Source organism: Psittacula echo, assembly GCF_963264785.1.
Source record: "Psittacula echo genome assembly, chromosome: 10".
NCBI classification, from domain to species: domain Eukaryota; kingdom Metazoa; phylum Chordata; class Aves; order Psittaciformes; family Psittacidae; genus Psittacula; species Psittacula echo.
This window is the reverse complement of record NC_137741.1, coordinates 12,907,520-12,919,701: the sequence shown is the minus strand read 5'-3', so window position 1 is coordinate 12,919,701 and position 12,182 is coordinate 12,907,520. Positions and strand designations below refer to the sequence as shown.

Below are 12,182 nucleotides of genomic sequence, written 5' to 3'. Positions count from 1 at the left end.
TGAGAATTTTACCTCCGCAAAATCCCACGAGCAAGAGCTTCTAAAAACGTCAAGCAAACACTGTTGGAAACCACCCTTATTTACTGCAGTGTCACTCCTAAGAAATTCACCAAGTTTGCACTGGTGTAAATGAGAGCAGAATTTGGTTTTGACTTATCTGTCACCTCTCATTTTCCACAATAGCAAGTCTAAAAAGCAGAGAGAACTTCAAAGTTCATATGGATACCATATGGTTCCCTTCCACCATTACAAATAGAGTAGTAGCTAAGGATAAATATAAGTGGAAGTTAGATTCAGGTAAAGTTAGAAGCAGTATGTCAGAGTAGTGTTATTCAGCCATGCACAGCCACATTTTCATCACAAAGAATTAAAGAGCTATCTGTAAAATACGCAGAGTGATGGCCTTAGGCTGAGTTTTGACAAGCTGTTGTTACAATTCATTATCACTTGGTGTCGATGCAATGCCAAGACACAAACACTACAATGTCAGGATGTCAATCTGTGGTTACTGCATGTTTCTCATTGATTCAACACAATGCAGCTCCTTCCTTCCATTCACTTCCTGACTGCTTGAGAGCAAGTGAATTCTCATCTCCCTATTCTGTTTTGGCATCTTCAAAGAACACAAAGTGATCCAGCCAGCTTGATTCATATGCCAGCTCCACCTGCTTTGTATTTGAGCTCTGTTCAAAAAGCAGGAGCATAAAAGAAGCATCACAAAGAGATATTGCAGGGAAGAAATTATCATTTGCATTATATCAGAGTTTGGACAGCAACCAAGTTCAGATCCCTGTTTTCTTGGGAACAATAAATATTTGCATAAAGGAAGGAGTTTATAATCTAAACAAAGACAAACACAAAGGAATGTAATCAAGACAACAAGAGAACTTGTAAACTTTAGTTTAATCCATTACAATGGGTCAGAAAAACAAGAGGGAGTTTAAGAAATAGAAAGGAAAAGGGGATGGCATGATGTGAAAGAGATAAGGGTGAAACATGTTTGGGAAGTGGGCAAAGCCACACTGTCAGACAATGACACATAGGCCCCAATCCTCATCTCCTCATCCTGTTTGTATCTCTTTTTGGTTTTAACCTATTTCAGACATCAATTCCTTCCATCATTCCCTCTTTCTTCTCAATATTCCACATCTTTTTCTTGTTTGTTAAATATTTTTGTGACTAATTCCAGGATTTTTCAGATTTCCTAACTTCAGCAACAGTTTGTGTCTTGCATTCAATCCAATTCAAGCCAGGCTGTTCATAAGTTCATACAATACATAAGTAGCTGAGGACATATCTATGAGTTTTAATGCATGAAAATGTCAGCAGAATAAATACATACAGATATTATAAGAGAATGAAGTGTCTTTATGACATGACTTATGAACATATTATTAGACAGATCTGAAAAAATGCATCAGACATGACTACCATGCAAGCTAAAAATATATACATGTATGTACATATATATATTCCCATTCTTATTTTGACAGATGATTAAAAACTACTGCATTCAAGGGCTGGCTTCTTATGAAATGTATCATTTGAGTTTTGGCAGCAAGCAATCTTAGCCTTTGAAAACAAAGCTAACCTGGGAAATCTGTATCTTTGTAGGCAATGTTCATGTACAAAATATGACGGTTGCATCAGACCCTGCGACTCCTGCCAACAATTACTCCACTGAAAAAAGCACAAAAGAGAAGGCAAGAAAATTCCCAGTAAAAATGATGACACCAAAGAAAGTCTAGCCCTTTGTCTAGTTTTATTCTTTGAATCTCATTTTGTTGAAACCTAGCCAAAAGCGATGAAGTCATTGTTTTGTTTTCTTTTTGAAATTAGCTTCAGGCTCTATGTTTTCCTAAGCAATTTCCAGGCCACTTCTTAGTAAAATCAAGATACCTGAGCTAGAAACCACCCTAGCCACAAGAGCCATACGGTGCATAAGCATTATCAAAATCAAATAAACAAACAAGCAGATTAGAGAGAAACTGGGCAACTCAAGGTGAAATATTATAGGACTAAAGTAGACACAGTTCAGCCAAGATTTTCTGACTAGGATAAATGAGCTGTTTAAGAAGTAGATGATGGAGCAATAATCTGATGAATATGTTGAACAAGTGTGAGCATCATCTGCCTATAATAAAAGTTTATAATGGAATTAAACATGGGAAATCTGTTACAAGGTAGAGTTTTTTCTTACTGCAGAAGAGTCACTCTGGCAAATATGTAAGTGACTTTTTGGCACACAAGAATGTGAAATTTATGGGGAAATGGCCCAAATAACTTGTTTCTATGAATAGGACCCTAAAGGATTATCTTAAACACTTCCATATAGTGCACATCATAGCATGAGAATGTAACAGTATATACAAAAATGGAAATACAAAAAAAAGGAGGGTTAAGAAAGACTGAAAATCTCACTGAACAGCATATAATGAACAATTTATATGGCTTATTTCTCCAAAGTTTCTATAAGAAAACCTGCAAACATACATGCAGTTTTAGGAAATCTGACACCTGGTATCTTATTTATGATAGAAAGATAAGCAGAATATACATATGCCTTAATCTCAGCAGTTATCTTGTTGTTAAGACTTTGAATTAATTTCTTGATTGAAATATCACTAATATTATTCTGGAACTATGCTTGAGTTCAATGAACTTACTACTATTCTATTACAAATCCAGATGAAATCAATTTTCTGGTAAAATGATTCTTGTTCTTTTCATTAGAATGACACACATATTAAGTTGTGCTTCATTTGTACTCTCCAATATAGATGTTAGTGGTGTAATGTATCATGTAGCAAAATTACATTTGCAGACAGCTTTACATAGCATATATATACTGAATGTCTCATGTGGTTAACAATAATGCCTACTAATACAGAAATAAGCTTGTATCAACTCTTAATTTTCAAACTAAAATTTTATTCCTAAAGTGAGAAGCATTCATTAGAAATAAGGCTTTGGGTAAAATTATATAATTTGAAACAAAACTGGCCTAGCAGCCCCAGGTTTACATTTGGTGTTAGCTCTTGTGTCAAGGTTAAGTCAGGTCTAATACTGGGCTTGAATTCAGTGATGCCAAATTCAAAGATCAACTGTAGCAACAGCAGAAATCTCATGAAATTTTTCTCAGGAGTTCTCCATTATCTGATCCATAATTTAAGAAAAACCATTCAGAGAGATTCTGGCTATATCTGAACTGAAATGGAAACCTGATCCCTTTCAGACATGCTCCAAAAGCAGAACTGTAAAGGCAGCTTCCTGTCTGGAAATTAACATTTGAATCATCATAAATTCTAACAGACTCACATACAAGATGCTTGCCACTTATCGCTTTAAAATAAGTCCTGAAGTTAAAAAACAGGCCCCACTGACTTCAGAAAAACTCCCTGGGAGTTCAGAAAGGATATGGTAATCATCTTTATTCTCTCTGAGCTGAAGCATAATGTGCCTTCATTTCCATCAGATTTTTACTACATAATCCTTAAAATGAACAGCATCCACAATTGCTCTTACGTATCTTAAAAGCACGCAGACCTTTGCTTACAGCAGAAAATATGCCCAAATTGATTTAATCTTTCTCCTTTTCTTCAGGCTGCGTAGTTTTCTAGTCCTTTTGCTAGGGGAACAAGGTATACTACTTTGACTGGTGTGTACCATTCATAGGAAGCTGTAGTGCACAGGATCAATCAGAGGTATATTATTGTAACAAGGCACACAACTAGTTGCGTAGAAAAGGAATGTAGCAAATATGTTTTACAGTGGCAGTTTGTTTATTGCACACATACTGGCTGGCTGCAATTTAGCTCATCACACAGCTTTAAAAGATTATGGGGGTTTTTTTGTATGTGGCATTTTGATTTATGAGCTAAGGACACTGTGCACAAAGATGCTAGGCCTTTTATTTTGAAAGGGCAAGTGACAGGGTTTGTCTCCAGAATCTGATTTTTGCATGTATGGATTTGTCAATCACTTCCACTAGCCTCTGCCAGCAGGAACTCAGGCAGTGAGCTGTTGTGGTGGAAAACCCATCCAGCACTGAGGAGTGGAGCGTTAGAGCAGTTCAAGGTGCTAGCAAGTCTTGTTTTCAAGGAGGGCAAAAGCCAACTGGCACACAAGAAACTGTAGGTGTAGCAAATTGAAGAGTGGGAATGGCCGGTTCTCCCAGGATATACACCAATACAACATATTTACTGCGCAACTTTCAGTATCAAGCCGCTTCAGAATGTCATACTTCACAGCTATACATTGCTGGCAGATAAAACAGAGCTGGCAATGCCATGAGTATCACCTGCTCTTGCCTGGATATAATTCAACCCAAAGGAACTGCAACCCTCACCTTTTAGTGGTATTTGAGTGAAAATTGCTACCTTTCTCCCACCTAGAAGCAGATGAATCAAATGCACTAGACATAAAAAAAAAAAAAGACACTTTTGATTTAATTACTTATCCACCTTCTCTCTTTTCTGGAATGGGATTATATGAATATCACATTGATTTATCACTTACATGGTAAGGTAACCCATGCAAGGGGGAGACTGCTGAAAATAAACCGCCTTGAATTAGTGTGTTTGTACAAAATGTTTGTGGGTCAGTGCTATCACAAAGTCCTGCACACCTTGAACAGACTACACCTGGAGTGAAAGGCAGAAGCCACTTACACACATTTAAGCACAAAACATCACTACAATCAGTTGGGGACAAGTCATGAAGTATGGCGTATGCGATTGGTTGTCATACAACGTGTCTGTATAATGTGACTGCATTACATCAACAGCAACTGTGTAATCAGAACTCCAGCTTTAAAATCAGTCATGGAAATCAGCAAAGCCAGCTTACCTCAATATATATGCTTTTACGTATAGACATATAAAGATCTGGGCTTAGGGAAACAGAGGGAAGAGAAGCAGTAATTATACAAGTCAAGGAACAGACACAGGCAGTTAACCTCTTTGCTCATGTGAAGAGTACCACTGTATCTTTAATGATCAGAAATCATTATTAATCATAAACTGATCAGGAGCTCAGTTTAATGCTTCATCTGAAAGACAGCACTCCCAGGAAAAGCACTTTCTAGTTTATGATGAGAACTGATTTGTTAATCCACCAAAATGTGTAACTTTCCTAATAAAAGATATAAAACATTCTGAATCACAATTGGCCTTATAATTTCAAAAGAAAACGTTCATTTGGGAAACCTAAATTTCAGATCTTGTGGTGTCATGCAGACTGAAATCTTTAAAATTTGTATTAATGATGGAAAGAAAATTATGCACTATGAGGTTTTAAACAAGCAGCAGCATTTCTTGAACTTTAACACATTGCTTGAATAAGTAAAATAGGATTAAAAACCAGACTCACATTATTACTGCAGGTTTTGTATCGAATATTTCGACCTTCACAGTTCCTGAAAAACAGAGTAAATTGGTTACACTGAATAATGGCAGAACACAACCATGCCTGTTTTACAGCTAGTTATTTGCTTCAAAATTAGACTTTTATAGCTACTGCCCTACCATAATTTGGACTCAAAATGCAAGGTTTAAATACAAAGGGGATCTGGGGATTCAACAGGTTACACTGCTGTCTCTCTTTAGCAAAGAACGTATGGCTTTCCCTGTAAGCCTAATTTACTGCAAACCTTATGAAAACCACATTTCTTTTGTGAAAAAGATTTCACAAAATATCCCTAAGCCTGATCTATGCTGTCTGCAGCAAAGCTGCTTCTAACCCACAAGATGCAACCCAGAAGAAAAGAGGATCAGAGTATCTAAGCAATCCTTTAATCAAGCGTCAGAATGATGAGCATTAACTTTCCCTTCTCCTGTTTTGTTTAGGAAAGAAAGAACAGCTTAAAACCTTTCCTTTCCTCCAAAACAATACAGTTTTTGAAGAACAGCATGTAATTTTACTGCCACATGAGCAGATTTCATAATTTTTAATGAAATTAAATTCTCATGTATTTCTAAAGTGCCCAATGCATCTGAATCCTGAAATCCAGGTAATATAGGTCCTTGGCTAAGTCTGTTGTTAGTAGCTGAAATAACAGGCATAAAATAAAGTCATGATTATTTATTGTGGTCTCATAACTGGGTGTGGCGGGTAGTTCACACTTTTGTTTTCTTAGGGACAAAGTTTGCCAAACTCCTCAGTAATTGACTGGTAAGATACTTCCCTTAATAAAGACAAAATCAAGCCCTTGAAAAAACTGAAAACATATTTCAAATTATTTGTCAGGGAATTATAATTAGTGATGTCTCCAGAATCAGGAATAGTGTTTCGGGATAATACCTGTTACCAAAAAGACCTGCCTTACATTAAAGAATGCATGAATGTGTGGCTGGTAATTTAAAGCTGCTGTTGAACTTTCCACGTTTTGCATGAAAACTGATGGCAAATATTAAGAAAATTCTTTAATATGTGTGGCAGATTGAAAACTACCATTTGAAAAGGAAAAGGCAACGGATGCCTGAAGCAAGAGTTCAACAAGCTCAGCTGAAGGTACAGCTCTGCAAGCTCAAGGTATTACGTCTCAAATTTCCAATCTTTTGCAAGACAGATTGCATCAGAACATGTAAGTTAAAAATGTTTATGATACACACAAATGTGAAAACTTTGTTTCACTATTGCACATTTCCTGGACATTACAACAACAATAAAGCACAGAAAAAAAAACCTTGAAAGTACACATTTGTCAAGGTATGGAAAACACATGTTTTTCACAGGGGAACACATTAAAAATATTAATAAAACCACAGTGGAATTTATATTGCTGCAATTTATTGAGCTCATTTCATAGTTCCTAACACTCTGGGAGAATATCACGGCTTCTTGCTTGAACTATTGCTTTTCTCAAAGCCTTTTGTGCATTTTGCACTAAAAGAAACAGGCAGTGTTTTAATCAATCATCTTTAGCTACATATTTCACACAGTTTGCACTTCACTAGTGTGTCACACTGCAAGCCTTCTTTAAGAAAAATCAAATTCCTGGGTGATACTGCATTTAACTTAAGAAATCTCAACAAAACAGAAATTTAAGCATAACCACCAGTTTTAAAAATCTCCAGAATAATTCAAGCAAAGCAGGCCATTATGTACACCAGCACAGATGCTTCTCAGCTGGTTAGGATCTCTTCTAGCCTGACTACAGGTCTATTTCATTACTCCTACTTTTAGGATTGTAGCAACAAATCCTATGCTAGTCCAGCTTTACTACTGAGGTAAACTGTTTTCACCACACACACTGCTCTCTTCCAGTTACACTAAGGCTTATCCATGAAAACGCATGGCCACCAGGACCACTGTGCAGGAAGAGCTGGCAGAGGAAAAGTTTCCTAACAGAAAGCAGCATGTGTACATCTATATGTAGAGTAGGTCACTTGTTTTTCATTACAGGGAAGACATGGAGGAGCCTGCACTTGAACATTATTTCAAGTAATGTTCAAGTGCAGGCTGACTTGTATGCAGGTAACTCACCAGTCACTTTATATTACAGTGACAGGGAGTTCTCTCAATATTTGACCATACTAAATCATTCTCGTTATTCCACGAACATATTTAATAACATGCTAAAGTTCTACCAGAGTTGAAGGCTAAGATATTTATCTAATATATTACAGAAGTATATTAAAAGCAGGATTTCATAACATTTGATCTGTGCACACTACTTGGTTCCATAAACAGAAGCAATAATGCTTCTCTACAAACATGAGGATAGGGAAATACATCATAGCTGCGGAAGAATAAATACACATAAGCCTGTTGCTTACCTGCCATTTAAACACCTCCTCAGTGAGTAGGAGGCTCCCCCCCCACATGTCCGTGAGCAATCACTCCAGGCTCCCCAGGCATCCCAGGAGCCATCCTTATCTTCATCAGAGCGGGTAATTCTGGAGGTCTACAAAAATTGAACATAGGAGAAAAAAAACAACCCACATTAATTTATTTGGTATATGTTTTACTGCTTGCCATTAATAGTACTACGTACATTATTTTGTTGCTTATTTACAGTATTTTGAATTTATTTACTATTTCAATACATAATAATTACATGGGAAAGGAAGCAGAGTCTTTGAAGATAAAGTGTCTTTGATGCGGTGCCTTCAGCCGAACGACTGCTATGTACAAATACGCTGTCATTCCCAACATTCTGCATAGAAACCACACAGTAGATCTAGAGCAACCAGGACAGGCATCATGTTCTGAGCAGGTGCTGGGCTTTCTGAGATCCTAACCAAAGGAGTTTCATACCCAGAACTAATAAGATGACTAAAGTCTCTTTTTATCCCAAGTGTGGCTGCACTCAGGCAGCAGTACAGAAAATAAGGACATCAAATCTTTCAAAGTGCACAGCCAGAACTGAAATCAGGGAAGCAAACCAAGAATACAACTTCACTACAAAACGTGCTATTACTTTGAAAGAGATCAGGGAAAAGATTAAAGATCACTTATAGAGTTATTTTTAGGTTATACCAATTATACACTGATTTAAACTTAAATTCACTTACACATGCTTCAAAAACATTATTACCAGACATCACAAATGTTAAAATGAAAGATTTGTGGCAAAGGCCAAAATTCTTCTTTAAATGACCTTTAAAAATGTCATTTTTCACTTGCATTGTATCCTATTCATTTCCCAGAGAATTTTATCAGAACATTTAGAAAATGGTTGCTTAAATACAATAGTTCAATATTAAAAAGTAATATGAATGAAATTATTCAGTCATGTCTTTCTTTAAGAGAGTATACTTTGGTTTCTGATTTTCTTCATGAAGAAAACATAGGGTGATTAAATTTAGTGTTTCCCCAAGCATTTCTCTGACTTTGCCACAATTGTTCAGCAGCTGTTCCATTTACATCCTACTTTCATTCCTCTGTCTCTGCAACCTGTAAAATTTCTCTTTTGAAAAGAATATCACACACACGTTTTCATAACGAAACTTCAAAGAACAATTCCTTAAGAGTCATCAGACATATGATGGGCCAGTTATAAAGAAGTTAAGACTTTTTAGAACTTTATATTACACCCAGACTGAGAGGAACACACAAATTTCTCTAATCACCATGGTGATAGAGTTTGCACATAAAACTACCTCAAACATAATGTAGTGGCTATTAACATCGTTATGAATGAAAGTCGTATTGTGGATAAAAATGAGACAGTGAGTCATTTATCCCAGTGACAGAGAACACTGACTGATATTTACTCTGCCCCAATACAATTGCAAATGACAGAACATTAAGAACTCATCCAAGCTTTAATAAAGACTATTTACAGCAAAATTTTTTATTCCCATCGACCTAAGTAGGCACCTGAGCAGACCTCCGACAAACAAAGGCAGTACATTCATGTTATCATATTATTTTTGACAACATAGGAAGGCACAACTTAAATTGTGTTTCAGAATCTTTACTCCCCCTCCCAGAAAACAAGTGCACTGAAACAAAGAAGAACTACCTGTCAGCAATCATCAGGCAAAGAGATATAAACATTATGTCTTAATACTAAATCAGATGCACACACCTTAATCCACATTTTATTTCAGAAATAAACTCACGAGAACAAGACTCACTATTTTCTTCCAAAATCACCAAAGTGAATTAAAAGTGAAGGATGTGTAATTCAAATCTTAACAATATAGGGAGAAACTGGTCCATTTCAATGAATGAGGTTAGGATGCATTCACACCACAGTTGTACGTACAACTATTGAACAAGAAACCCAAGTGGTAATAGATAAACTTCGCTGCACTTAAGCAGAACCAAGGACTACAGAAACACGTTTTAAAGGCATTAATCAGAGTAGGCAGATCTAGTATAATAGCACTACTCCCTGTAGTTAAGCAGCTAACAAACATTGACCATTTCCAAAGTTTTCCATCTCTTCCTCAAAAAACTTGAGCTTGTAAAAAAGAACCTTTGTAAGCTATCTCCATTTGATCACTAAACTGCAGAAGTTGCTCTAAACACATCAGTGGCTCCTTAACTATTGCTCCCGTAACTTTACCAATTTTACGAACATTTACTGTAAAGCTTTAAAAGTGTACTTAGGCCAATCTACCATTCCAGGAACGATAGAGCCCTACTCTGCCAAGATCCCTGAGGAATTTTCACGCTGGCTTTGGGTTTACTTTACATCAGGAGCCAACTCTGCAATGTCTGACACTGAAAATGGAACCAACTGCCTTCAATCTTGAACAAAAAGAGCTCAGCACTTCCCAACAAATCACTCAGCACATGAAAATAAGTCAAGATGAACAAAAAGTCACTTCTTTCAAATTTATGAGTGCAAAATTAAAGTCTGTCCTCTACAATCCCAAGGCAAATTATTGTTTTTTAATATGTTGAGAAATGATTAAACTTACGATATTTAAGAAAGCAATGCATGCCACACTCTTTTTTTAAACTAGCTAGTTTCTTTTGACAAAGCAATGACAATGCCGAAAATAATCCTAACTTCATCATTGTATTAAAACCAGCCACATGATATTAACAGACAAAATGTCATCTAAAGCCCTAAACAATGTCCAGTTGTTCACTTCCCAAACTGCTTTGATAAAAGCCATTGTTCTGAACTGTATCTAATTAAAAAGCTGTAAATACTAGGATGATCAAAGCAGAAGTTTATGCCAGCAAAGCCTTCTTCAGAATCACTGACTAATTCAGTGCCCACAGTGTTGACTTAAACTCCAGCTAGTTCAAACTGTTTGTCCCATGGGAAAGAGTTAAAAGCAGCTTGCACTAGCTTTGTAATTTACTAGCAAAACAATACTGATTTACTAGCTGTCTGATTTCATAAACTCTACATATTACATTTGTCTACACCACAACACCAAACTGAAGTAAAATAAAGATCATCAACATTATGATTTAAACCAACAAAATCTTGGCAGCTTATTTATGAATTAAATCAAGAGCTAATTGCAATTGGATACAAAAGGGTATTATTATTATCAGGATTGCATTTGTGGTTTGTTTCTTCAGTTTTTCATGGCTTTATTGTCTTCAGTCATAATTCTAACTGTTCAGAAGTGAAGCTTTGCTGAACCGTATTAGAATGGAAGCATTTTTCTTTTAGTAGTTTAATTTTGCAACAGATGAACACAACACATACATCAGGCACATTCATTGTGCAAGTACGTACCTACACACACAAATGTATGCATGTACATGCATATATGTACCCATGCTGTAACACAAATCAAGTAAAGGCACAAGAACTGTAGGGAGTCCAGATAAAATAACTTAAGCCAGCTATAAACACAACCTACATGATTTGCTGCTCTTTACGTAAAACTAGATGACAGAAGGCATCACACTTCCACTGGATCCAGCTACGCTAGCAGGAGCTGTATCCCTTCCAAAAGCATCACATGCAAACGCAGAGTTAGATGCAAGCATTGCACTCAAAGCAGTATTTAAGAAACTATACAATGTTCTCTTCAGAAATGAATCCAGTTTATATGACACAGGTAGTTTCAAAATATATTTCCTCCCATTCTATATCCATCCCAATCTGTATCCAATCTATAATTCATTTTCAAAGAGTTAAATCATGACACTGCACATGGGCATGGGCAAAGATCACTTGAATCAGGGAATGAGGGAAAATAAATAAGTATTAAAGTGCTTGGTGACATAGGCAGAGTCCCAAAGACTGAGATGACAGTATGCCAAGGTTTCCCCAAGGTCTGAGGCCCAGTAATGTGCAATCTGAGTCTCTGCTGACAACCCTTAACTGACAGAGACAGCCTTTTACATGGAGAATTTTACTCAAAGTGTGGTACTGGTAGATTTGGACAGAAAGGGAAATGTTAGTGCCAGTTTCCCTTCTTCCATCCAGGGCTCTGTTTCACTTCCGTCACATATGGGCACATACTGCAACACCATGTTCTGCTAATTATTGGTCCGTGTGCTTTCAAGCCATTCTTGCCCCGCAACGTACTACTCAAAGTAACTGAGTATAGCAGAAGTGGGTACTGAGGTAAAATGAAATCCAGATGTTACCAGGGCTGATCATTAATATAAAACAAGGGGATTTTTACTGTCACTTGTAACACCCAGTAAATAACAACAGCTACATTGACACACATTACAAAAATCAAACACAGTGCTGTTATATGGAGAAAAATGATTATTTGGCCAAACTTTTGTTTGGCTGTTATGAAGGA

The 12,182-nt window shown here is 36.6% G+C and overlaps 1 protein-coding gene across 1 annotated transcript in view; it reads right to left on the bottom strand.

Moving 5' to 3' along the window:
* Positions 1 to 12,182, bottom strand: part of ADAMTSL3 (ADAMTS like 3) — a gene marked incomplete at both ends in the record, with an annotated part of 180,023 nt that overhangs the window by 91,066 nt on the left and 76,775 nt on the right. The window contains 2 exons of the mRNA XM_080626663.1: positions 5,371 to 5,416; positions 7,779 to 7,906. Of these exons, the coding sequence (XP_080482789.1) occupies positions 5,371 to 5,416; positions 7,779 to 7,906 (174 nt within the window). The remainder of the gene's footprint in view (positions 1 to 5,370; positions 5,417 to 7,778; positions 7,907 to 12,182) is intronic.